This window comes from Canis lupus, chromosome 17, assembly GCF_011100685.1.
Source record: "Canis lupus familiaris isolate Mischka breed German Shepherd chromosome 17, alternate assembly UU_Cfam_GSD_1.0, whole genome shotgun sequence".
In the NCBI taxonomy this organism is placed as follows: domain Eukaryota; kingdom Metazoa; phylum Chordata; class Mammalia; order Carnivora; family Canidae; genus Canis; species Canis lupus.
In genome coordinates, this window is record NC_049238.1 from 59,865,478 (window position 1) to 59,892,025 (window position 26,548).

At 47.1% G+C, this 26,548-nt stretch overlaps 3 protein-coding genes across 8 annotated transcripts in view; all 3 read right to left on the minus strand.

The window, feature by feature from the left end:
- Positions 1-254: 254 nt before the first annotated feature.
- On the minus strand, positions 255-5,196 carry SF3B4 (splicing factor 3b subunit 4). Its single transcript, XM_038562090.1, has 6 exons — positions 5,040-5,196; positions 4,464-4,592; positions 3,653-4,195; positions 3,123-3,329; positions 852-1,025; positions 255-660 (listed from the first exon to the last, which is right to left on the minus strand). Exons 1-6 carry the CDS (start codon positions 5,071-5,073, stop codon positions 473-475), a joined length of 1,275 nt encoding a protein of 424 aa, XP_038418018.1. The 5' UTR covers positions 5,074-5,196; the 3' UTR covers positions 255-472.
- Positions 5,197-5,394: 198 nt separating this feature from the next.
- Positions 5,395-16,406, minus strand: MTMR11 (myotubularin related protein 11). Of its 3 annotated transcripts, none has more exons than XM_038562087.1 (17): positions 13,865-14,902; positions 13,421-13,511; positions 12,858-12,979; positions 12,590-12,650; positions 12,272-12,414; positions 11,485-11,563; positions 11,230-11,365; positions 10,893-10,980; positions 10,657-10,745; positions 10,447-10,571; positions 9,923-9,989; positions 9,615-9,685; positions 8,891-9,057; positions 8,421-8,594; positions 7,988-8,170; positions 7,070-7,363; positions 5,395-6,545 (listed from the first exon to the last, which is right to left on the minus strand). In XM_038562087.1, the coding sequence occupies exons 1-17, from the start codon at positions 13,928-13,930 to the stop codon at positions 6,399-6,401; spliced, it is 2,103 nt and encodes a 700-aa protein (XP_038418015.1). In that variant the 5' UTR covers positions 13,931-14,902; the 3' UTR covers positions 5,395-6,398. The 3 variants fall into 3 exon arrangements, with proteins under 3 accessions (XP_038418015.1, XP_038418016.1, XP_038418017.1); XM_038562088.1 differs by having other exon boundaries at positions 5,876-6,126; positions 13,865-16,406; XM_038562089.1 differs by having other exon boundaries at positions 5,876-6,541; positions 13,865-16,406.
- Positions 16,407-16,724: 318 nt separating this feature from the next.
- The window catches only part of OTUD7B (OTU deubiquitinase 7B), a 55,465-nt gene continuing 45,641 nt past the window's right edge, over positions 16,725-26,548 (minus strand). For all 4 annotated transcript variants that reach the window (XM_038562084.1, XM_038562083.1, XM_038562085.1 and 1 more), the window contains 5 exons: positions 25,220-25,347; positions 24,762-24,911; positions 24,058-24,172; positions 22,644-22,728; positions 16,725-21,654 (listed from right to left, as the gene is read on the minus strand). In XM_038562084.1, the coding sequence (XP_038418012.1) occupies positions 20,446-21,654; positions 22,644-22,728; positions 24,058-24,172; positions 24,762-24,911; positions 25,220-25,347 (1,687 nt within the window). In that variant the 3' untranslated portion in view covers positions 16,725-20,445. The remainder of the gene's footprint in view (positions 21,655-22,643; positions 22,729-24,057; positions 24,173-24,761; positions 24,912-25,219; positions 25,348-26,548) is intronic.

Sequence of the window (26,548 nt, forward strand, 5' to 3'; positions counted from 1 at the left end):
AGTGCTGTGACGAGTAGCTTTACACATGTTACCTCATATTTTCGCCAGCACTCTAAGAACTTCACTTCTGTCCTCATGTCATGGTCACAACCATCCTGTGTCATAGCTACTGGGTCTCCAGCTTAGAAACTAAACATATGCCTTTTAAAAATGCAATAAGCACCCTTACTCCTATCTTACCATTCTTCTCCCAACAAACTGACATCTCAGGGAAAAGAGAGTAGTTACTTTGCCAAGGAAAACAGCACAAAGAATAAACAAGGAGTTTAGTTTTATTTTCTCTGTGCATTTGCAAAAACACTTAGGACCAACACAGAAACAATAATAAAACCTCCTGTGAAAATTACACTAAAAAAAAAAAAGACCTGAGAGGGATTAGTGCCTTAGCTCTAGGGAGCTACAGCAAATCTGATTGGTCCAAGGAATTGAAAAGATATTAGGAAGATAGAACAGGAGGTGAGAGAATTAGAAATTATTGAGGAAGAGGGCCTCGGAGTGGGCCACGCGGGGGAACTGGAGGCCGGGGGGTGGGTCTGGGTGGAGGCAGGGGCCCCCGCTGGTAGCCGTAGGGTGGGGGTCGTGGAGGCCCAGTGTATCCATGAGGAGGCATTAGTGGAGGAGGTCCACGCATCCCATGTGGAGGCATGGGACCTGGGTGACCTGCACAAAGAAAAAGAAAAGTCAGTCAAGGAAAGAAATAGGAAGTAGCTGATGTTGGGCCAATGCGTGGAGAACACGGACAGGGAGGCCGTGAGCACAAGTGTAAATAAAGGGCAGGAAACAGGGATGTGACAAAGGAAGCTACAAGACTATGATACTCAGGATGAGGGAAATGGCTAGAGCCTACTCACCCATGGGAGATCCAAACGGAGGCCCTCGAGGGGGCAAGCCCATTGGAGGAGGTCCAGGATGAGGCATTCCAGGTGGTGGTCGGGGTGGTGGCTGCCCCCCAGAGCCTGGGGGCCCAGCATGTGGGTGTCCTAGGCCATGAGGGCCATGGTGGGCCAGCTGCATCTGAGACATCCCTGTGAGAACAAAACAGACATAAATAGCAAGGAGACAAGGAATACAGAGAGCAAAGAAAATGGAGAAAGGAAGAGAACAAAACTGAGAAAGAAGTGACATCAGGAAAAGAGGAGTATGGAGGGATCCCTGGGTGGCGCAGCGGTTTGGCGCCTGCCTTTGGCCCAGGGCGCGATCCTGGAGACCCGGGATCGAATCCCACATCAGGCTCCGGGTGCATGGAGCCTGCTTCTCCCTCTGCCTGTGTCTCTGCCTCTCTCTCTCTCTCTCTCTGTGACTATCATAAATAAATTAAAAAAAAAATTAAAAAAAAAAAAAAAAAAAAGAGGAGTATGGAAAATAAGGCTGGTACAAAGCGCCCTCCACCCTCATCCTCATTCCAAGGGTACAAGCAGATCAACTACCCACCCAATCAACTGCTTGCCCACTTTGCTTGCTCCTTCCACAATTTAGACAGTATAACAGTGCTGCAGAATTATGTAACAAATGGAGTGATTATTTCACTGACAGAATTCGGGAAAGTAGCAGAAACATTGTCTGAGCAAAGATCTAATTCTAGAGAACGAATAAGAATTTTTCGGGTGGACAAGAGCATGGAACAGAATTTTCCCCAAGCAGGAAATATTAGCATGTGAGAACCACAAGGGCATCAAACAGGGATGTATGTTCAGAGAAAACTGGTAACTCAGAAATAAAGAGCAGCATGTAGTCATGGGTGTAACTAGCAGGCACCAATCACAAACAGCCTACAATGCTATGGTGACAAGTCTGGGTTTTATGCTGTACGTAAAAGAGAGCAACAATAGAATTTTGAGCAAAAGTGTGTGAACATTGTGTTTTAGAAAAATTACTCTGTGCAAGTGGATCAAAGAGAAATTGAAGTCAAAATGTTAGAAAATCACTACAATAAATTAGGTGTGAAATGAGTATGAGGGGGCCTGCACTAGGGCACTAGCAGTGAGAGCCAATACCAGATATATTAGTAAGATTTGATATCTAGTACAGGAGTGATAGGAAACAGTTAAAAATAGGTCCCAGATTTCTGAATTAAGAATCTGAAAACAAAGAATGCTAGAGGAACAACAGGTGTGAAGGGGAGGTTAGCAAAGTGGAGCTGTCCATCAGGCAGTGGGATTAAGGGTCACAGACCAGATATCCACATCTGGGTGGCATCAGTGTACAAGTAAGGGAACTATGAAGAAAAGAGAACCAGAGGGATCCCTGGGTGGCGCAGCGGTTTGCGCCTGCCTTTGGCCCAGGGCGCGATCCTGGAGACCCAGGATCGAATCCCACGTCGGGCTCCCGGTGCATGGAGCCTGCTTCTCCCTCTGCCTGTGTCTCTGCCTCTCTCTCTCTCTGTGTGACTATCATAAATAAATAAAAATTAAAAAAAAAAAAAGAAAAGAGAACCAGATACAAAAACCCAGCTACATGGAGAGGGAGAAAAGCCTACTAATGTGGCTAACTTTTTTTTTTTTTTTTTTTTTAATTTACGATAGTCACACAGAGAGAGAGAGGCAGAGACACAGGCAGAGGGAGAAGCAGGCTCCATGCACCGGGAGCCCGATGTGGGATTCGATCCCGGGTCTCCAGGATCGCGCCCTGGGCCAAAGACAGGCGCCAAACCGCTGCGCCACCCAGGGATCCCTAATGTGGCTAACTTTAAGGAGTCTGAGACAGATGAAAAATCCAGAAACACCAAGAGGCAAGCTTTTCAAAAAGGACAACACACCCAGTTTCAAGTACACCAAATGGCAAACCAGGTAAAGAATGGAAGTGCCCCCTCTATTTGGCAATTAGGTCACTGCTTTGGGGTAGAAGTCGGAGGAGAAAAATGAAGTAAAAGTTAAAGGAAAAAGCAAACGAGTACAGTTACACTCTTTGGAAAAACTTGTATAATAAATGGAGACAGGGTGGTAGCTGTTAAAGTAAACAGAGAACAGTGTCTCGTGTTTGTTTTTATAAAAGAATGTCTGAAAAAAAAGCAGAGCTCCGGGACTATCTACTATTACTGCTGAGGGATGAGGGCAGCACTGCATGTGGCAGTGGAGCTCCTCCAACAAGCTTATCTATCCTTTTCCCCAGCAAAGAACACTCACCTGGATGGGGCATCCCACTTGGTGGGAATGGGTGAGGATGCGAGTGTCCATGTCCAGGATGTCCAGCCCCTGGGGTTCCTGCTGATGGTGGACCGTGTCCTCCAGCACCGGGAGGCATAGGTGGCGGGGGCATGGCTGGGGGTATCCCGGGTGGAAGGGCTCCAGGAGGCGGCACCGGGGGTGGGAAGGACCCAGGAGGAGGCATGCCTATAGAGGAAATGAAAGACAAGTTAACGATAGTAAGGAGAGAATGTCTTTAGAAAGCCCGTTCAATCTGGCCTCCTCAGGCAGGATAAGTTCTCTTCCCTTCCTCCCAGCTCTCTAAAATCAGAAGCAATACTAGATAACTAGGAACAACTTCAGCCTCTTCAACTCAACAACTTTCTCCCCACAACTGTCACCCCTCACTCTCTTTCTCATCACCTACTGACTCCATGTCCCCCTTTATCAAGTTCTTTTCTCCTCCCCTTGCCCCCGCTCACCACCACACCCCAAGCCCAAGACAAAAATACTTTGAATAAAAGCTTTACCTGGTGGCGGGAGCCCAGACCCCAATGATGATACGACAGGATTGGGGGCTGAAGGCGGAGGGGGTGCATCTGCAAACAGCTGATGAGGGCGGTCAGCCTGGGAGAGTGGGTTCTGGGCTGCTAGAAGTCGTTCAGCTGCTGAGCCGTGGCGCTCCCCTTTCGAGTCCTTCTTGAAGGCATAGGACACAGTAATGGGGCGATTACAGAGATACTGCCCATTCATGGCCTCAATAGCTGCATCCGAAGCGTCAAATGAAGCAAAATTAATAAAGGCATAACCTTTGGAGTTGCCTGTATCAGGGTCCCGCATAATCTTAGGGGTTTGTAAGATGACCCCGAAGGCGCTGAAAGTATCATAAAGCAGCTTCTCATCAATTTCTGGGTCCAGATTGCCAATGAAAATGTTGGCCCCCACGTCCAGGTTCTTGTTGTGAGCCGATGCCTTGTTCACTCGTATTGGCTTCCCATATAGTTTGATCATGTTCATGATCTTAATGGCATAGTCAGCATCTTCCTCACTCAGGAATTCCACAAAGCCATAGCCTGGGAAGTAGAAAAGCAGAGATTAACTTAAGTGAAGTGATTCAATTTCGTGTGTAACTCATGCACCTTCCAAAGCACAAAGAACATGAAATAACCACCTCACTTCAACTGGGAATGGTTCCAGAAGCAAACATTGAATGACACTTAAAAGGAAGAATCTACAGGTGATTCCAAAACGGCTATGAATACTGCCTATGAATACTGCCGGAACCCTCCAGGAGCAGCTTGTCCCCTCAATGCATAAACACGCCTCTTGTGATGTACTCACCTTGGTGCTGACCTGTGACTCTATCCTTTGGCATGTGGGTGTTGACTACTGGCCCTGCCTGGAGAAAAAGCTCCCACAGCAGGGGTTCGCTAACCTTCTCATCCAGTCCCCCGACGTAGACAGTGGCATCTAAGAGAAATGAGCAGATTATGGCAGGGATGAGACAACGACGGGAAAGAAGGAAGTGACAGGCGGGGGAACTGGGAGTGGAGATGGGATATAGGAACAAAAAAGGAAAAAGACGTGAGAGTAAGCCCTTACATCTCTCTCATTCCAGAACTAAAGAACCTTCTTAAGTCTAACTGAAGGTTCTGCTGCAAATTCTCTGTGAATTGCTTTGTTTTTGGTTTTCGTTTGGGTTTTTGTTTTGTTTTGTTTTTTTGAATGGGAAGGCGCAGGAGATTGGACAGAGCATCACAACCACAGGCCTCAGCCTGCACCCGGCCACCCCACCCCCAGCCGGCACGGGGGCCGGGTTCGCGCCCTCCGGGGGGATCCGATCTCCTGCCCCGGCGAAAACACGGCTGGCCTTCCTCGAGGCCTCCCAGCCTCCCTGGCCTCATCCCCTCCAACTACCCTGGTTCCGCTCGGAGATCGGGCCGGCCGCCATGGCGAAAGAGCTCCCGCCGTCTCCAGGCAGCGATCCCGCCCTCTGACCTCAGTCAGTACTTCCACTTCCGGGGCGAAGGTAGTCACGAGGGCGGTGGGCGGGGCCTGATGGGGGAGGAGCCGGAAGAGGCCCCGGCCATCTTAGGAGTTGCGGAGACTTGATGCGGCTTGTGGGGCCGCGTTCTCCGGTCCGTGGTTCTGCGCGGATTTGCCGCTGCTAGCGGTCAAAGCGATGAGGGCCGAACGGAAATGCCCAGACCCTCTTAAGGCAGTGCTGGACGTTAAAGGATCACAGTACTCCTAAAAATGTAAACTCAAAAGCTAAAAGAACAAAACTTTATTTAGAAATATTTTGTTGGCAAACTATCCTTTTGTTCCCCGGAGAAGGGTGTGCTGAGGAAACCCTCCAACCCAAGGATTCGGCTGCCTTAGGGTGCGGAGGCAGCCCTCCACCGTGGCCCGCGGCTTCTGGGGAGAGGATTGCGGAGTGTCTGAGCTGGAGTGGCGTCGGAGCTCACATGATCCTGTTGCATGGGGGAGATGGAAACCTGAGGCTCAGAGATGATGTGTGCCCAGAGCTGAGGGTACCTGACATTGCAGCCCAGGGGCCTCAGTTTCAACCGCCAGAATACCCCGGGCCCACCAACCATGTCTTTGCATGCTCTTTGCCCCATCTTACGAAACGATTAGTGTGGACAGCCTGACCTATCTCCATATTTCCTGAACAATAATATGGTGGGTCCCTTCTTCTCCCGGTTTATCATCGCTTTTTTACTTAGGATCTTTTATTCAGACACCAGAGATAATGCCAGCAACTGTACTTTAATGAACTCGTTAAATAGAAATGTCACTACAAAATATACAATTGGGAGAGACAGGATGTGTCCCATACCCACTAGCATACCCATAGAAAACCAGAGGGAAGAAACAGAAATTGGAATTAAGCAGCAAGAGGAGGTGAGAATGAGTTCTGTAGGCCATCTCCTTTGAACTGATGAACAGCATCTCTCATCTCACAGCTTATCGGCTGGGTATCCAGAGGGATGGAATTGCCCTGAAAAGAACAAAGGTAATCGTATTCTGGATTGCTTTTGTTTCTTAATTCCTCAAATCATGAGAAACATATCTCGAGAATGAAACAGGACAGGGCAAGAGTTGGAGAAGGTTAGCACCACCCATCTGCAACAGAAAGGTCAGTGAGCTTGTTGAGGGCTGGAGTGTCAAAAGCTGAGACAGCAAGACCAAGATAAGAAAAATTGGAGGATTAGACAGAACCTTCCCTCACCCCGGACCCCCTCTGCCATGCCCATAAAAAAGACAACAATTTCAACGGGACTGGGAAAGAATGGTATTTGGATCTCTTTTCTTGGAGTGATCCTCAGGAGATACTCTTGGTGTCCATTTCCTTAAAAGCTCCTGAAGATGGGATAGCTCATCCTGGAGGCCAGAGATTGTGGGAGCTGAGAGGCCTTTCTGAGAAGGGGGTGAAGAGAGGCAGAGAGGAATATTATTATAGCTCTAGCTCCCTATTTCTGAGATGTGTCCACTACTTCTGGCATCTTTTTTATTATTATTATAACTGACATACAATGTCCTGTTAGTTTTAGGTGCACATCCTAGTGATTTTTTAATACTTTAATAAAATTTTATAAAATTACACTTTTAAACAATTTTTATACAAAAAAATTGATATTTTTATACATTACAAAGTGATCCCCATAAATCTAGTTCCCATCACCTCTGGCGTCTTTAATTCTCTTTCCCCCTCCAACTATGTTCTAGGCTCTACTTGATCTGAACCACAAGTAGTCTATCCCACACATACACACACACTCCTAAACCTATCCACTGTGATACCAACAGGAATGATAATTCACTCCTCAGTCCCCCCAGCTCCTTGTTTTTCCAGCTCCTAAAAACATCTGGTTTCTCCCAGAACATCTGGTTTAGCAGTCAAGCCCCTTCTCCTACTCCCAATCCCTGTCCTCCCTCCTCACCTGGAACTCAGGCCTTCCCCTCAGGTAGCAGCGTCTCCACAGCTTGATCTGGGGTCCCAGATATCCAGGCAGCAGCAATCCCGGGGGTAAAGGGCAAGCTCCCCAATGTGAGGGGAGCCCCCACTCCTGATCAGCCAGGCTTTCAGAGGAGATAGCAGGTCTAGGGAGCCAACGAGAAGAGACTGCCAGCAGGGAGGGGCTGTCCCGCCAAGGACAGAGCTGATTCAGTGGGGTCAGGGCCCCTCTGGAGAAGAGCCACACAGAATTTGGGGGTCCAGGAACCATGAAGCTTGGCTAAAGGGAAAAAAGAAATCAACTGCAACCTAGAAACCTCTGACTCCCCTTCCCCAAAGGTCAGGAAAGAATGTCTAGCTTCCACCTACTCAAACTGCATTAGTGATCAAACTACAGGCCTTCCCCCATCTACTCTCCTCATAGGCTTCAAACTAAGCATCAGGTCTGATTAAAGTCAATTTTAGGGAAACTTGTAAAATGTGTATAAGAGGGGTGCCTAGGTGGCTCAGTCAGTTAAGCATCCAACTCTTGATATTGGCTCAGGTCATGATCTTAGGGTTGTGAGATCCAGACCCACATGGAGCTCCTCGCTCAATGGGGAGTCTGCCCCCCGCCACCTCGGCTGGCACACACATATGCACGCTCTCTCTCAAATAAATCTTTTTTTTTAAATGTGTGTAAGAGGTAGAAAAACTAATAAAGATGTGGACAAGAAGGATCCCTTCTGTGCTATTCTAGGATTTCTGCTTTCCTGGGGATAGTCAGGGACTCTAAGTAACAGCTACAGAAGTGTGGGGCAGCTTTCCCTAGAGAACTCAGACACTGTGTCTTTCCACTTCTCCCTATCTAGTAGGATGAGCCTATGAAAAAATCAAGGGAATTTAGGAAATGTAGACACTTCACCTGCTGCCTAGGGAGCAAGGAATCCGGGCAGTGTTCCGGGTCATAGCCAGGATTATGGAATTGTAGGATCTGTTCACTGCTATAGCGTAAATCCCAGTCCCAGACAGACAGCTGTGGGTTAGCAGAGTTCCCAGCAGGAGTTTGGGAATACCCTGGGGTATAGATCTGTGTATAGGAGTTGAACTGGACAAAGGAAACAAGAAAAAGGATGGTTAAATAAAAAAATCCTTTTCCCAAGTCTGGAGAGAAATCATGAAAAGCTCACCTCTTCCTTCAGGAATCAGATGTAGGGTTAAAGTCCAGTCATATATTGAATAAGCACCAACTTCCCCTTTTCCCAGCCACAGATCTCACTTTCCATAAATGAAGACTAAACTTGAGAGGCTATTTCTCAAGGAGACAAAAAGACAACTCAAAAATGGAAGTCACTGACCTGTCCACTCTGTTTTCCACGCTCCCAAGGAGTATCTCTCAAAAACGTGAGAGTGTCAGGAACCCTGGCACTGTCATGAAGAGCAAGAAGGAAAAATTCTGAGAATTCAAACTCAGCTGGAAACTGCTGGAGGAGCTGCCAGACGCAATCAACGAAGAGGAGAAACACTGGAGCCTGAGATGAAGGAAAATAAGAGGTTAGAAGGGATTGCAGGCACCTGAGGGGGGAGGATGACAAAATGATGAGGGCCAAGGGACACAGCCAACAGAACTACTAAGATCAGGGAATGGAAATCTGGGTTGAAGATACTAGGGAGTTGTGGTGCCTCATTCATCTAGGTCTCCCTTCAAACTCAATCTCAGGATTCCTCTAACCCAGTTTCACTTCCAATGTATTATACTATATGGTTTTCTCATCCTCTTATATCTTTAGTAATACCTCCCCCCAGCACTCTCCTAAAACAATCTCACCTCTTCACTGGCTCCAGTTACCCCAAGCCGGGTCAGGAAGGGATGTCCAGCTGCCACCCACTCTCGCTGTACTAGTGATTGGAAGCCAAGCAGTGTTCGGGCTTCAGGGACTGAAAGCAGCTGGACGAGTGAAGAGAGGAGGCCATTGAAATCACGATCACCGCGCTCTGGGTGACAAAGAAGGAGAAGGGACAAAGAAGAAGGGGCCAAGAAACTAGAGCAGAAGAAAATGAGAAAAGGAAACGTGGCAAGAAGAAGAGAGGGACACAGAGGGGAAAAGTTTTGCGTAGGTAGGATTGAGAGGACAAATAGAAGTGAAGAGAAAATGAAGGCCTTGAATGATTCAGTTCATAGTCTCCGCCTGGATAGAAATACCCAGCTTCACGTGTAGGAGGGAGAATCATAAATCTCAAACCAGCTTTCACATTGTCCTTCCCACCCCAACCCAGGCACCATCCACTGATGGAAGTACGGGAACAGAAGGCAAAAGAACCTTGTTATTAGGGACCACAAGCTGTAGTAACACTACAGCTAGTAGTAACAATACTACTACTGGGAGGCAGGGTTAGCAGGGAAGGATGAGTTAGGACCTATGGGTAGTTCCTAGTAACAGGAGAGGAAGATACTAGTGCTAGATGTGGACAAGGAAGACTTCTAGGTCTTCCTTCCAGTTGGGTGGGTAAAGGAAAAGAAGGAATGGAGTAGGTTAACCCAATAAACTCACCTTGTAGTACTATAGAGCGAACCCTGGATGTCACTAAGACTGAGATGTCACTGGCCTTTCGAAGACAAGACCTGAGAGTACAGATGAGAAGAGGAGAGGAGAATGATAAGCCTGGAGGAAGGGAGGGATGGGTCATGAAATGGAAAAGAGGCAGACTCCAGAATTCTACCCCTTCTTCTAAGGACAGCAAATAAGAGTCTTCTTGGGAAACCAAAGAGAAGAGTTAATGGAAGGCCATTTAGGAATTCAGGTAAACAGAAGATTGGGAGGATTGAATTATAAATCCTGACCAGAAAATGAGAAAGTACCTGACGTAATCCAACCATCGTGTTCCTTCCAGGGCTGAGAGCCATTTCTCCTCAGCTGCAGATGAATCTGAGAGAGAGTAGAGGGATCAGAAGGACAAAGAGATCAGGAGAACTCAGGATTCAGGATTCAAGGTCTGCAGCCTGAGGGTTAAAAATAAGTTGGGTAATGGTTACCCAAGACTGGGGAAAAAATAAACAGTAACTGTAAATGGCCATGAGGTTACTACAGTTAAGTTGTGGTGATAGTTGTACAACCTTATAAAGGTAATAAAATGCACTGAACACTTAAGATGGGTGAAGAGTGGATTTTATGGTATGTAAATTAGATCTCAATAAAGCTGTTAAAAAAAGTACACTGGGGACAGGACAGGAAGACAGGGAATCAGTGACTCTCTGGGAGATGGGAGTTGAATAGAAAACTATGGATCTTTGGCCTATAAGGTTACTCATATGTAACAGGCAAAAGGGTAAACGAGGTTAGGGTCAGCAGGCCTAGTGGGGGCTGAGATCAGATGTTATCTCACCAGGCAGGCAGAGGGCCCTCAGCTTCAAGTGGGCAAGCTGGACATCTGCAAGAGTAGGCAACTCATCCACAGTGTCCACCAGGACAACATCTGAATGCCCAGCCTGGAGCATTGACTCCACTGCTCTGGAGGGGAAGGAGTCACAACATAAAGGAATGAGTCTGTCCTCACGTTCCAACCCTTGATTCTGCTCATCAAACCTCCCCTCACCTGATATCCTCCTTGTTAGGGTCACTGGCTGTATAGAAGCCACCACAGCGGAGAAGATCACTGCCCCCACGGTGATGCCAAGACAGGCGCTTCAGAGGGTGGGAAGTTAGGATCACTACGGGAGAAACTCCTGGCCCCACATTTTCCTGCCCCAACACTAATCTCCCACCACAATGACCCCCCTGACCTCCCATAACCATCTAATTCTCAACCAGCACCCTGGCCCCCACACTGACCGGTCCACGGCCCTGATGGAAGTGGCCAAATGCTCTCCTGACCTCACTGTCCAGAGTTCGCTTAGGGACCCAGAAGTAACGAGGAAGGCTGTGAAATTGAGTTACAGTCACAGTTTGGCTCAGTGAATTCATTATAATGCAAACCTGTCATTAAAAGGGAGTTGCTTAGGAGAGGATTATTTCTAAACCCAGCAGGTTTAGAGATCTAGGCAGTAAAGGGGAGAGCTCTGTGGATATCCTAAGAGGCTAGAGTTTGTGGGCAGTCCTAGCTTTAGAGGATCTGAGAACTGTGGGGAAATTGAGAGGGCAGTGGGGGTTGGGGTAGATGGGGAATCACCTGGTAGCTACATCGAACCTCTCGTTGACAGTGCTGACCCTCCAGCTCTTGGCCCCCTGCTTTTTCCGCTCAGTCTCCCAGTCTTCTGAGGTCTCCAAGAGGGGAATAGGTGGTTTTCTGGACCCTGAACTCTGGCCTAGGGCAGGAGTGAGGCACAGCAAAGAAGAACCAGAGAGAGTTTCTCAGCTCTTTTGTCTTCAGCTAATCTCTTTCAGATTCTTTACTCATCCCTTACCCTAAAGCATCCTCACTCACCAGCCTTGCTCAGGGGTATCCCTGCATACTGTTGGGCTTGACTGCTCCGAGCTCTGGCTTGGACAATGGCCATGGTCACCTGTGGAGGAAAGGGCATCCTTTTTTTTTTTTTTTTTTTTTTTTTTAAAGATTTTTATTTATTTATTCATGATAGTCACAGAGAGAGAGAGAGAGAGAGGCAGAGACACAGGCAGAGGGAGAAGCAGGCTCCATGCACCGGGGGCCCGATGTGGGATTCGATCCCGGGTCTCCAGGATCGCGCCCTGGGCCAAAGGCAGGCGCCAAACCGCTGCGCCACCCAGGGATCCCTGGAAAGGGCATCCTAACCTTGGGGCTCAAACTAAAGAAGTGAAGAGAAGGAAATGAGACCCATATGTTGCTTAGCTGTCTTAGCCACCAACAGAGAATAGCGAAGACCATCCCTAAGGAAGGGAGCTTCCATAGGTGGTGGGGACTGGGGTCGGGAGAACACATCCAGAACCACAGAATCATAGAATGTCAATTCTGGGAGGAACCTCCAGAACAATCTCATCCAGCCCTCCTTGTTTTTCAAAGGAAGAAACTTGCCCATTGTCACACTCCTGATAATTGGCAGTGCTGGGCTAGAATTCAGGCCCCTTGCTCTCATTAAACTACCCTTTATCCCAGCCTTTTAGACTCTCCTTGAGGAGAGAAGCACAAAAAATGATGAGAGGAGTCCTACAATATAGGGGAGTAGCAGGAATGCCAAGGAGAGGATCCCAAGGCTCTAAAGGGAGGAGTCGTCTTTGGGTTGAAGCCCTCTTACCTGAAAGGCCTGTGGTTCTAGTCCTCCAGCCTCAAAAGCAACTCTGAGCAGCCGGAAGTCTCGGCCATGAATGAGGATCTCCTCAGGGATAAATTTAAGTGGGGACCCTGGACGGAGGAGCTGGACTCTGGACAGGCCATTCACTGAAGTCAAGAGTTAGAAAGCAGTGTAGCCATGGATCAGGGTCCCTCTACAAGGAGGTCTTCCAGCCCATCCCACCCCATCCCTTCTGCCCTCTGAGAATAGAGGAAGGATGAGGAAGGGTGAGCCCCCAGTAAGCATCTTCACCAACACCCTGCCCCCAGCCCCCCCACTCACCAGCTTCTAATCGCCCAATGTTGACCAGGGCAAAATCATATTCACTGCTCAGGGGAGTCTCCTAGAGGAAGCACATGACTGTTGCAAAAGACATCTGAAATCTTACTCATTGTCCTACCTTGGCAATCCCTAACCTCCTGGAGATAAGCCCAATTCACCGTCCCTGATACATTCAAGACAACCCTTTAAGCAGAACTCTCCCTGCCTAAATCCTTCTAGACTCTCCATTTCTCACTAACTGTCCTTTCCATTGCCCTAACCATCTTACCTGACTCCGCTGCCATCCACAAGGCTGGAAGGTGACCCTCACGTTGGTGCAGATCAAGGTTCCAGGCAATTCAGGTTCCAGTCCCTTCCTCACTCCTGGGGCCCATGCTAGGATCTGCTCCCCTACAGAAGAAGGGGCAAAGCCAGGTTATGACTATTCCCAGCATCACCCACAGTGGTATACACCTACTCCTCTGAGACAGGAGGATGTAAAGAGGGAAGATTAAGATCCTCCCCTCACTCCACAGGAACAAAAGCTTAGGAGATCATTTGTATTCATTCACTCTAGAGCCTAGACCAGTGCCTGGCACATAGTTAGTAGGCACTCAAATACTTCTTGAATAAGTAAATAAGAAAAAGGAGTAAAAGAGTCAGGAAAACTAGGCCCATCAAGGTCCATGCTCACAGCCAGCTGACAGAGAAGACAGCAAGTCTCAGATAGAAGCACTTTGAGAGAGCGGAGAAATATACAGATATTGTTGGTCAGGTTCAAGGCAAAGTTTAAGCAGGATGAAATCTGGAAGAGTCTTTGGGGATTGGAAGTATCAAAAGGGATTTTGTTACCTGGGAGGCATCCCGAAGCCAGGTGACTGCTAAGCTGACAACTCCTGGGCTCCAGCATCCCAGTCCTCTGGACGGACTTTGGTCCAGAGAGCTGTGAAGGGTGTAGGGTTAATCCCCAGGCCTCTCCAACCCCTGCATCTGGGATTACCTCAGCAGACTATTGGGGGCCTACACTCAGACGCCCAGGGGAAACTGAGAGTATCGGCTGTGGGGAGCTTAGGACCCAGTTGGCAGACAGTAAAGGGAGGGCCTGGTTAATGGATAATGAGACAATGAACTTGAGACTGAAAAAGACAGACCCAGCTCCATCAGCCAAGTTGATATGGGACACACCCTCCTCCTCCTCTAGCTCCTTTCCTAGCCCCTTCTACCTCCACCTCCTCCTCATTCACACCCTCCTGCCCACAGTGCCCTTCCCTCCCAAGCCAGGTCTCTTCTCCTTACCCCCAGGTCTGGCTCCACCTTCTGGGGGGCGATGTTGAAACTCTGGCCCCGACCCCCCCACCACATTTCTCTGGCTCCATCCGGGGACGGAGCAGTGACGGGTGGGAAACCTTGAAGATGCTCAAGCCCGTTAGGGAGAGGCTGAATCTTGTAGTTTGAGAAGAGAGACGTCAGGGAGAGTGGCTGGGGACAGCGCCAGGGAAAAGATCCTTTGAGGTGCACGGAGTGCGACTAGGGGTCTTTTGAAAGGTGTGTCCAACCCAGCAAGAGGAGGCTCCTCGGAAACTTCAGTCGGCTCTGGGGAGGGCGGGAGAGATGCCCAGCCCCTTAAAGGGGAATACACACAGTTTTGGAAAAGTGGAGGAGCCTAAAAAAGGTGAGGGAAAAGTGGGTATCTGGGGAAAACAAGACCCAGATTCTTTACTCCAATACCAGATCCTGTGCTCTTTCTGCTCACAAGCACTGGAAACTATTTGAGGGGAGCAGTAATACTGAATATTAGCCTGGAATAATTTAGGCTTGTTTTTAAGATTTTATTTATGTATGAGAGAGAGGCAGAGACACAGGCAGAGGGAGAAGCAGGCTCCCTGAGGGGAACCCGATGTGGAACTGGATCCCAGGACCCCGGGATCACGACCCCGAGCCACCCAGGCACCCTTTTTTTTTTTTGTCTTCTCAAAGGAGTTGGAGCGGTGGGACCAACGAAAAAGCAGTTCAAGCTTCCTTGCTGCCTCCCCAACACACCTGACAAAAGTAGTAGGAAATGGGACCTCAGGAGATTTTTGCCTGGGGAGGCCCAAGAAATGAGGGAGAGGAGTGAAAGCATCTTGTATTTGCGTCTCCAGAGAGCATGAAACATACTTTGTGTGGAGGGTGTCCTAAGAAAACTGGGAAGAGAAGTTGAAATATCTCCAGGATGCAGACACAGGTACAGGTGTGTTTATGGGCAAGTTCTGGGGTTAGGGGGAGGCCCAAGGAGGACATCTTACCACTTAATCCAACACACACACACACACACACACACACACACACACACACACACACCAGTGGGAAACCAAAGCCCATTCCAGGCACATCATCCCTCCCTCCAACCCAGACACCAGATCTCCAAATTAATAATTTAGTTCAGGACCTTCAAAGCTGAGGGCTGGAAACTTCTATTAGTTCAACAGCCCCATGCCCCACCTTCCCCCCTGCCACGAGAGCAGCAGGAGTGAGTGAGGACACTAAGAGGGAAATAAAGGAACTGCAGTCAATGGCACCTGGGTTTGAAGCAAAAATCTGCATTTAGATGCGAAAAAGACAGGAAATGAAATACAAAATAAGGGTTAATGAGCTGCTGTTTTATTAATTTTGAGTCTGTACAGAGGCAGACCTTAGGTGGGGGCCCCAGTTTTCCAAAGTGACACTCAACTCTCTCCTCCCCTCAGCACACACACCCTTCCGGCCTCAGCTTTAAAAGTTCCCCATCTTGGCTGCTACTGTGGAAATAGTGATATTGTGAGACAGGAAGTTAATTTGGAACAAAGAGGCATACACCTGCTAGGAAGGTGGCCCAGAAGCCTTATTCTAGAAGTTGTAAAGCTCCCAAGCACCCCCCCCCCCCCAGGCCCACCTACTTTCCATGGGCTTCAATCTCTTGGAGGAAGAAATACTTCCCAAGGTCTTTTGCAGTAGGAAGAGCCATGTTCCACAGTTTTAAAATCCCATTATCCACTTTCCTTCTCCTCCCCACTACCCTTCATTCAAGAGCTTCATTCTATTCTTTAGTATTTTGAGGTATAGCAGCAGCAGAGGAATCCAAAGAAAAAACATCAGGGGAATGGGGGGGGGGGGGTGGAAGGCAGAAAAAAGTGGGTGACTTGGATCAGCACAGGAATGCAAAGGGGCAGCAGCGAAGGGCTAATAGGAGGACCACCTCCCAGACCCCCCACACCAGTGGAAGTTTTAGTGGATGAAAGGAAGGATGCAGAAGCAAGGGGCCATATCAGATTTTTCCATTTTCAGAATCCCGGTCTGGTTGTAGGTTTGTGCCAAGAGTGAAGGCTACTGGGAGGGGCAGCTGGAGGAGGGAGGTGGAGCTGAGTGACTCACAAGATGAGTCACAGATCCAGTTATAAGCACAGAAAGAGGCCAACGTCCTCCCCACCCCCCCTCTGCTCTCCGGTTACCGTCAGTCCCTCTTTTCTACCACCCCTAACCCACGTGGCCTGCGAAGGGTGGTGGCATGAAGAAAGTCTACGTGAGGGACGTCATAATAAATATTTGGTTAAGCTAAAGTACAGGGGCAAAACACGCTGCAATTTGCAGCTTGGGTAGCTACAAAGTGAGAGACAGCAGTGACTGTGTGTGACTCAATCTGCAATTGAAGGGCCTGGAGGCAAAAAGAAATTAGAAAAATCTGGGGTGCAGGTGATTCCAGGCCAGGAAGGGGCTTCTAATTCTGTCTTATCTGTGTGGGGCACGGACTGCTTGGAGACAGAAGGTGACACAGAGTCCAGATTAACTAGTATCTGAGTAACTCAGGAACGATCATCTCTGAAACCCCTTTATCGGGAAAGACAAAATGTGACTGGAACTTTGGATGTGTGGCTGTTTACAAAGGACTAAGAGTGGCAAAAGCTAGGTTTTTGGAGATCATTCAGAACCAGCTCCATTTTTTCTGCCTCTGTATCACTGCCCAAATACACAATATGAAGTCATTGCTAATTTTTGTTTTATTGGTCTGTGAGCTTTAGTTTCGCTTAAGAGACTGAGCCAGCAGGAGGGAGTACTTCCCCCCCACCAGTCCCTGCACAGCACCGAATTTAACACCATCCCCGCTCCATAAAGAGGCTAAATCTTACAAAAAAAAAAAAAGTTTTGATACAATCCTTTTATTTTGTTGATAGAATCCAGTATGAGGGAAAAACTTTTGATTAAATCTTGTAACTCCTAATAAAATGAGTAGAGATCAAGGCAGGAATTTGGAGATCTATTCTATAGTATACTTGCTTCATCAGGGCTGGTGTGAAGAATATTAGGATGGAGGGGTAGCACTGTCTTAAAAGGGGAAAATAAGAACCCCAACTATTTCCCCTCTTCAATAAAATCCCCTGTAGGTACCCCAATGCCCTGGATTAAAGGAACTAAGTGCACTTGTATAAGCCTGAGAGATACCTTCCCTCGGCCAGGATTACAGGATCCGCCTCCCCTCCAACCACATACCCCTCCTTAACCACAGAATTTTGGGTGCACATCATATACCCCTCCACACCCACCTCCCCAGCACAGTAATTGCATGGGCTTGCCTTTTCCACCCCCTTATCTTCCTAAAATACCACAAACCAACCAGTCTGTTTTCATTTCCCAGGCATTATTCCTTCACCCTCCAGCCCACACAACCCCCTCAAAGAATAAAGCAAAACAGTCTTTACTCATCCCTACAGAAAAACATTCATTGACTTGGGGCCCCTTATCCTTAGAATGGAGGATTTTTTTTTTGAATGCCTCAATAAATAGTTACCTTCCCAAATTAAACAAAAATAATTTTGTTTCTGAATAAAAAGCTATAGGGCCTAAATAAAGTCCTATTTTATCATACTCACCCCTAGACAACCCCCCCCAAATTTCTACCTTTTTTATTTGAAAAGAGGTCAAATAAATTGAGACTGGTTAGTTTATAAGTCAAAATAAAAACAAACATGACACAAGGTTTGTTTTTGTTCATTTGTCCTGTTTTTAAAAACAAAAGCATTAACTAGAATCTAATAACAAATCAAATCCAAATACAGCAGTCCAGCGGAGAATTAAAACTTTCCTGGTTTTATTCTCTGGGAAAACCCCTGGTCTGTTTTCATTCCTATTGGTCCAGGCCAGAATCCTATGCTGGAGATCAGCACCTATGGGAAAGCTAGGTGAGCTGTCCCAGGTGTGAGCTGGAGCCACCTGCAGTTTGGGTGCACTTTGGGGACAGAGGCTCAAGAGGTGATGGTTTCACCCGGTGTTGTTCTATCCCCAGAGACAGCGTGAGGTGAGCAAGGCACTCACTTCGGGCACAAAATTTAAGGGGTGCTCCCAAACTCAATAACCAACATACTATTTTAATGCAGAATTTTTTGAAAATCAAAACCAATGTAAAGAATCTACAATGAACTAAGTATCAAAATTGTAAAGATAGGATTCAGCCCCGTGCTTGCTCAATCAGCCTTATTTCCCTTGCCCTTAGTCTCAGTCCTGTTGGATCCTATCTTTAAGATTTTGATATTCTATTCATCATGGATTTTTTTTGCATTGTATTTTAAATATTGCATTAAAATGGTATTTATCTTAACTACTGAGTTTTTCGGTACCCCTTAAAGTTCTGTACAAAAGGGGAGTGCACCTTGTACTAGTCCCAGGCCTGCCCAGAAATATGTACATCCCCTCCTTTGGAATCTGTCTCCTTTGACCTCAGTGCTTCCTTAAAACCACTCTATTTTCAGATAAAAGCCTAAGAATTAATAGCCATAGGAAATGATTAAATCAGTAGACTATCAGATTTGAAAAATGAGTGACTTTCAAGTCTGCTGAAGAGAGAGGAACCTTTCTAAACTGTAAGCAGTTCCAATGAAGAGGATGGTCTTGACAGGATTTGTTACCAGGGGGAACGTGGGATGATGAATTTCCTGACTGGGCAGAAGCAACATATGGCAATTACAGGTCCCCAACACACACACACACACACACACACACACACACACACACACACACAGCAATTACAGGTCCCCAACACACACACACACACACACACACACACACAACCCACGTTCGGTTTAGAGCAAATGTGGGGATTACATTCCATGAGATAGGTTAGGAGTACATACCTCAAAAGAGAAATCCACACAGAAAAACAGCCCCAATTAACACTCTGGACACTTAAGTACACTTATTCCCCTTCTTCATATGTACCCAGGAGTGTATATAATTGCATAGTTGATTTTTTTTTTCCCCAGAAAAAAAAAAAGAAAGAAAGAAAGCAAAAGGGAAACTGGCCCAGGATAAGTCCTCCAGTTTAAAGCTCTTAGAAATGGTGCTGGTCAGAGTAAAGGCTGTCCAGACTTGTGCTTTGTGCAAAACGCAAAGGAGCTCCCCCTTCTGTGTTAGTAGGCCCATTACCACCCTCTGGGAAAAAAGGTTGTTAGGGAAAGGGGGAAGCCCAAAGACAGATCAGCTCATTGGGAGTAATCTGTGATCTGTGGTTGCAGTTCACTAAAATATATTTCTCTAACTACCTTTTTATAAATTGCCCCTAACCCCTACCCTCATGTTTCAACATTGATCCTATTATCAAAAATATGTCTACTTACAAAGTATTTTTTTGTTATTTTAATAAACTAACCACAGATTAAGGTCAGCTATGGCTTAACAAAAGAAGCCGGGATGTTAAGTTTGTTCTCCAAAAGTAGAGAGGAAGGAGAGAAAGAATCACTTAAATAGGAAAAAAAAAAATCATTTTTTAATATGTTTTTCTCACTGGGGTCTTTTTGTTTCTTTTCCTTAAAGAAAAAATAGTCAAACTAAGTTATTTTCTATAGAAACACAGCAGCAGAGGATGGTAGTGCTCTATTTAGGTTTTTGGTTTTGTTTGCAACAGTCTGGCCAAAGGTCTGTCCTGCTCCCACCCTCCCAGGGTGTACTCACACCCCAATGTGTGGTTATTGCTAAGTAGTTACAAAAGATCACCTGTGCACCCACCCACTCACCTGGAGAAGATCCAGCCACATAGCTATTCTTCTCATTACTCTTCCCTTCCCCTGAGGGAATTTTTTTTTTAATAAAATTAAAGTTGTTAAAAAAAAAATCACAACCTTAGCTGAGCTCAGCCCTCAAAAAGGATGAGGAAAAGATAGGGGGCAATCAGCAATTTCCTCTCGAACTAGAACAGATGACAGATGGCTGTTGAGAAAGAAATCAAACTTGAGAGGAAAAGGATTCCCCTATGAAGTTCTTCCCTTTCCCATCTCAAACTGATTTAAGCTAACAAGCACCCATGAGAACACATTACTGCCTTGTCTTTCCAGATCTTGAGGAGGAAGAATTTATCCAACCCTAATTTCTACCTTAATTCATATCAATAGCAAATCTAATTCCCCAGTTTCCCTCCACATTCCCAACTCCACCATCATGTGCTTTGTTTCCAACCTACAGGAACTTTGGTCTATTTTTTTTTTTTTATTGACTGAGAACCTCCTTTGCCTGCTCCTACCCCCCACTTCTGCCCACCTCCCCTCCCCCACACACTAAACCTTCCCCTCATTTCCCTTAGGTCCTTGGGTGTACCCAAGCAGTGATGAGACAGAATCACCATCTTTCCCCCTTGGACCTCCTGGGTCCCATCAAGATGGACAAAGGACTAGTGCAGCCCTCCAGGCACCATCGGCCGGACCTGCTCTTGCCAGCCTGGCAGCTCGCTAGCGCGCACACACACTTAAAAGTTTCTAGCCAGGCTCCTGCCAACATTACTGCATTTGCCCCATGTGCATGGGGGCTGGGTCTTGATGAGCCAATTAGTTGAGCTTAACTCTCTTTGTTTAGCCCCCGTGCCCTCCAAGGTTCTCCCACTAGAACCTGTGCACCAGCAGCTCCCCACCCGGTTCACGCTCCCTCCTCCTCAGTTCTTCCCTGTAACAGCAGGAGCAGAAGTTGTTTGTCTCAGGGTGTCCATAGAAGCTGCAGTTCGGTTGTTTGCACTTGGTCTGGGTTGGAGGAAGCCCCCACGGACCTCCAGCCCATCCATCTGGCTCAGGGGGCTCTCTGTAGCCATTGCTATAGGAATCAGCCACTCGGAAGGGGGGTGGTAACAATGCACCCCTGTGAACACCATCCTTGGAGTGACTGCCTGGCTCCAGAGAAGGGACGCAGTCCTGATGGGGGTAGGGTCGCCCTGGAGGGCACTGTCTGGGGAAAGTGGCATATGGCGGCAGGCCCCCCCCACAAGGACCCCCTGCGACCTGCCTCCGGGGTTCCTGGCAATGGACTCCAGCCCCAGCAGGCCGAGGGATAGTAAAGCCCCCAGGGTAGCCAGCAGAGAATGCCACAGCCTTGGACTCCACTAGAGGGGCAGTCGGCAACTCCTCCCCGCCATCTGGCTCTGGCTTTTTGGCTGGAGGAGGCCCACTCCCCACCCCTCCATTCAGGATCTTCCTCTCTGCCTCCTTCTGCTTCTGCTCTGCCAGGAATCTCTCCTCGGCATCAGAAAGGTAGCGCTGGATCATCTCCTCCTGATACTGATGACGGTGACCCATCTTCAGGGTTCCAACAAAAATAAATTTCCCCTCCCCTTGCATTGCAATCCTCATAATGCTCAAGCTCTGCATCACTTCCTGGCTATACTTGCTCCCTCCATTACCAACAGACTCAGCTGCAGGCTTCTCGGAGACAGGCCCATCTCCAGCCGCCTCCTCCTTGCTACCCTTCCAGCTCTTCAGCGAGTTCTTTTTCTTCTTGTCCAGGGTCTCGGTGCCACTGCTTAACCCTGAGCCCGCGCCTGCCGCTCCAGGCTTGGAGCCCTTGCTATGCATCAGGCCTCCCATGTTCTTCTTGAGTTTGCTGCCCAAGGTTTTGCCAAAGCTGCCCAGTTTGTTAGCCACAGAATCTGCTCTCTTCTTGTCTTTCTCCCGACCTCTCTTTGACTTCTCTTTCCGCTTGCTGCCCTCATTGCTCGTGGAACTGCTGCCAACAGACTCCTTGTCTGATTCCCCGGACTCGGGAGTGGACCGGGGCTCATCTCCAGCTGAGGCTGTGGGGGACTCAGGTTGTGCCAGGGGAGCCTGGAGGACATAAGCATAGTATTAATGGTTGTCCCACTGGGCTGAGTTGAGGGAAGGGCCCAGGGACCTCTAGGCCATCTGTCTGGCTCACGGCTCATGGGGCTTGCTGCAGGGTGGCTACAGGAATTAGCCATGTGGAAAAGGGCTGATTACACCCCTATGTCCTCCAACCCTGGAGTGCCTGCCTGGTTCTAGCAAAGGGCTCTGTCATGGTGGGGAAAGGTCACTCGACGGGGGGCACTGTCCTTCCCCAGCCCGTCAGCTCTCCCATGGACCGAGGAAAGATAGAATCTAATATCTGACTTTTATCTCAGCCTCTGCAATCAGATTCCCTTCTGTAATACGGAGATATCAAAATGAAGCCCGCTGCTCCTTCTAGAGCAATGAGCAACTATACAATACATGGCCTCTGGGTAAGGAGGAAGAATATTCCATAGATACTAGGGTATCCTTTCTTAGAAATTTCTCTGTGCCAGATTCCGCCCAAAATTAATCTCAAGAAAGTGGAACCATTCTTCAGTCCCTCAGCTTTCAGACATCCAGCACTGGAGTCTGTCAGTTTGCCCTTGTTCCTGCGTTCCTGTTCTATGGAGAATGATGACATCCTCAGAATCTACCAGATCAGGATCTCCTTAAGCTATACTGTTTCCTCTGGTAACCTCCACAGAGGTCTACATATACAAGGGTCGGGACAAAGTACAACCATGTCAAGTTCACCAAAAAGTCTATAAAACTTTTCTTGAAGAATGCATACTAGTATCGCCAAGTAGAGCTTGGCTGGAGAGGAGCTGTGGAAAGTGGAGGGCACCAGCAGGTAAAAAAGACAGGAAAAAGTGTCTTCTAGAACTTATCTGACATTTTCCCGTTATTCCTAACCTTGAATCATCAGCTACCACTCAAAAGAGACTCAGGGACCACTACCAGATCACCTTGTTCTCCCTGTTGCTGAAAATGAGGATGTTCAAGGGCGGGGTCGGAGAAGTCCTCACCTGTGCATCAGTGGACACTGGGATCCACTTCACATTCATGTAGCCATGCAGCAGATGCAATTTGACCTCTAGGGACAGGATTACACTGTGAACAGGAGGAAAAAAAGAATTGAAAACATACCGTGACCTTTAAAAAGCAAAGCGTGTGATCCAGTTGGAAGGTAGGACGGGAAAGGGCTTTGTGGCTCAGGACTCAGACAAGGTTGGGTCTAAATTATAGCTCCACCCATTAATACTAGGTTTTTATGACCTTGAGGCAAGTCACTTCACCCTCCCTAAAATTCAGTTGGGGTTGATAATGGGTATAGATAATATCTACCCTCTAGGGTTGTTGTGAAGATTAAAATAGTATTGGAAAGGACCCAGCATAATGTCTGGAAAATAGGAAATACTTACTGAATAGTAGCCATTATTGTGGCTGGTGTAAATATCATTAAGTGGTGTAAATTTTATTAATAATAAAATAATATTATTTTGATATTTAGGTGAGAAGTTATTTTATTTTTTTATAATAAATTTATTTTTTATTGGTGTTCAATTTACCAACATACAGAATAACACCCAGTGCTCATCCCGTCAAGTGCCTCCCTCAGTGCCCGTCACCCATTCACCCCCACTCCCCGCCCTCCTCCCCTTCCACCACCTCTAGTTCGTTTCCCAGAGTTAGGAGTCTTTATGTCCTGTCTCCCTTTCTGATATTTCCAACACATGAGAACTTATTTTATTTTATTTATTTATTTATTTATTTATTTATTTATTTATTTATTTATTTATTTTTGAGAACTTATTTTAAAAGACAGTCTAAACTCTGAGTTTTAATCAAACCCTCTCAATTGGATCTCAGTGTCAGGAGCCCAAAGAAGGAAACATTGGATAAGAGTTAAGGGAGGAGCTTTTACATTCATACCCTCTTTGTAGGAAGCTGTGGAGGGCACAGGCTAAAAAGTAAACCTGCTTTGGGAGGTGATAGGGAGGGGGGCTAGCAGAAAGAATGAGTTTTCCTTGCTATTTAAATTCAGAAAGGCAACAATCCAAAGCAAACTAACTATTTTGGTCAGTTATGTAAAAACCCCTCTCATGGAGTGCGTGGCTGGCTCAGTCAATAGAACATGCAACTCTTGGTCTCCAGGTTGAGTTCGAGCCCCATGTTGATGTACAGATTACTTAAAAAATAAGATCTTAAATAAATGTTTAAATAAAAAATAAAAACTTTCTCACTTGGGCTGGGAGAAAAAGCAGCTGTGTGTTGCAAGAATCCTGGTGCCCAACCTGTCCCCCACCTTCTCCATCTTCCCCAAAACACCAGAGCTAGGATGTGGCTGTCTTGCCTCTGAACTGAGGAAAAGCCCCTGGGGAAACGGATGCTATATGTGGAAGAGATGCCTAGCAGGTGAGAAGGCTAGGCCTGCCTCACCTGGCCAATCGGACGTTGTCATTGTCATCTTTGCCCCATTCCCAGCCCTTTCCAGGGTCCACAGCAAAATGCAAGGGCAGCAGCTTATGCTCTGAATCTGTAAGTGGGATCACAGCTGGGGAGGAAGAAACATATCATCAAGGAGTCTCTTTGAGGAGAGAGGAAGGCAACTGAACACAAACTGACTTCACTAAACAGGAGGCTGAATCATCTCACAGGCCTCGAACTGAGTTCACCCCTCAGTTTTCAAGTGTGAATTATGCTGGTATTAAAAACAAACAGACTGGTTTTCCCTTACTAGCCAACACACAATTTAGGCCTCTAATCTCCATGACTCTCCACCAGCCAGTCAAATGCATGCTCATCATGTGCTTGCCAGTTAACATGGATTCAAGGAATTCAAAGTCATTATTATGACAAGTACTTGGAAGGTTCTATGACCTTAAGACATACACTCTTTACTCCAGAGCAGGCAAATACAGGCAGGCTACTATGTTTTTCCCCAAAGCTCTTTGTCAAATGTATTTATGTTTAATTTAAACACGCTGGTTTATCTTTAGCTTAGTAAAACAGTATCAGTGTGCACTGTCTGGGCTTGCATGTCACTTAAGTCTTCCCTCCTACGCTCTCTCCCATTTCAGTTTTTCCAAAAGAAAACAAAGCAGACCAAAAGATACCACAGACACCAACACTGTATTCAGCACCTTGTTCCTTGGCATTCTCCTTCTGCTCCATGGACACAAGTGCAGAAAAGTGGGCCTGATCATAGGCGAGCACCAGAGGGGAGCGGTGACACTGGCTGGCTGGGACCTCCAAGGGCAGATAGATTCCCCCAAAGGGAATAGGGGCAAATGCTGCAACAAACCACAAAGACTGTTATTCAGGAGGTGTTCTTGCCTAGAGGGCAATCCCCACGCCCCACTCTACCACATGAGTTCCCTCATTTCAATTCACTCTAACCCCTAATTAGTCATTCATTCCTAAGAAGCCTCATCAATTAACCCCAACTCCTTTGCTCTGGATCCGTTGAGAACTTCACATTGTTCTAATGTATACCTTGTTTCTCCCCATAGGTCCATATAGCCCTTTCCACTCCTCCTCTCTGGACTTCGCCCAAGGCTCTGCGAACAGAAGGCGCACAGGGCAGTGAGAACTGACTCACCTTCCCCACCAGAGTCCCTCAGCATGGTGTCAGCCACAACGACTATGGGCCTCCTGAGCACATGGGCGAGGACAAACACATGGAATTCTTCTAGGCTCTCATAGACAGGCTCCTCTGGACTCTCCACCCTAGAAGGAGTACAAGGGGAGTGGTGGAGGGGAGGGGTTACAAAACGAAACAAGATACCCCTGAAGACCAGTTCCGTAAAGAGGAAAAAGAGGAATATCCTTTTCTTGCTTTCTAAACTTAAGGCTGTCACAGACAGAGCTGATCATTTCATGCTACCGTGGCTGTTTCTCTTCCCGTTTCAGAGATGGGGAAATACAAGAAGAGAGATCTAAAGGCCCTCGAGGTAAAGCAGTGTTAGGAATCTGGAGGTAATCCCCCTGCTAAAACCAATCGTGTTCAAGTCTTCCCCAATTTGCTTTATCCTGTAGCTCAGTGCACAACTGTGGAGCCTTTCTTTACCCACCACAACTACCCAGACAACACATGCATCATAGTTGACAAAAGAAAAGAATAAAAATTCCTCTTCCTATGTTCCCTTAAATGAAGAAGAGCATCTCACCTTCACCATATCTACCTAGTAGCCTAATCAGAACTCTGTGAAATATTTACTCTTCTTTATCTCTCATCTTCAATTAATCACCTGGCTTAACCGATTCCATCTCCCAGCTGTCTCTTGTATCTATCTCCTCCAGTCTGTCTGCAATCCACCACTCTTGTTCACACCCATGCCCTCTCTCCTGAATTACTACAACCCAGTCTCACTGCCCTCCACTTCACTGCCCGCTCTGCTAGCAGTGTGCTCAAATACATAAATTTGCTCCTATCACTCATATACACACAATTCAGGGGCTTCCTGACCCCTGAAGCCAGGTTCGTCAACGCTAGGCACTTGGTACAAATGCAGATTTCTGGGCCATAGCTCAGTCCAACTCAACTGAACTTCCTCAGGGTGGAGATCCCCAGATCTGCACATTAACAAACCTCCCAGATTATTTTTATGTACAATCAAGTCTGGATAGGTTATAATTTTTAACTTCGTGTTAAAGAAAATGTCAAAATTTTAAACATTCAAAACTAGGAAGAGTATTATACCTAAACTCTCATATATCCATCACCCAGCCTCAATAATTTAAAACATACAGGCAATGTCATTTCACCTAGACCTTGATCTATTTCCCTATCAGTCCCCACCCTTGCCCCAGCCTACCACATCAGATGATTTTGAATCAAATCCTAGACATCATATCATCCATAAACGTTTCAATTTCTATCTCTAAAAATAAAGGACTCCTTTTAAAAACAACCACTCAACCGTTAATA

Excerpts from the sequence above, each read along its gene's own strand:
- SF3B4 (XM_038562090.1), bottom strand. The coding sequence starts at position 5,073 with ATGGCGGCCGGCCCGATCTCCGAGCGGAACCAGG. Across the intron at positions 4,593-5,039 it reads GATCTCCGAGCGGAACCAGG|ATGCCACTGTCTACGTCGGG; the intron begins GTAGTTGGAGGG and ends CATTTCTCTTAG. Across the intron at positions 3,330-3,652 it reads GTCTGGGCTCCCGCCACCAG|GCATGCCTCCTCCTGGGTCC; the intron begins GTAAAGCTTTTA and ends TTTCCTCTATAG.
- MTMR11 (XM_038562087.1), bottom strand. The coding sequence starts at position 13,930 with ATGTGGTGGGGGGGTCGGGGCCAGAGTTTCAACATCGCCCCCCAGAAG. Across the intron at positions 11,366-11,484 it reads GATACCCCTGAGCAAGGCTG|GCCAGAGTTCAGGGTCCAGA; the intron begins GTGAGTGAGGAT and ends CTCCTGCCCTAG. Across the intron at positions 10,981-11,229 it reads AGGTTCGATGTAGCTACCAG|CCTTCCTCGTTACTTCTGGG; the intron begins GTGATTCCCCAT and ends TCAATTTCACAG.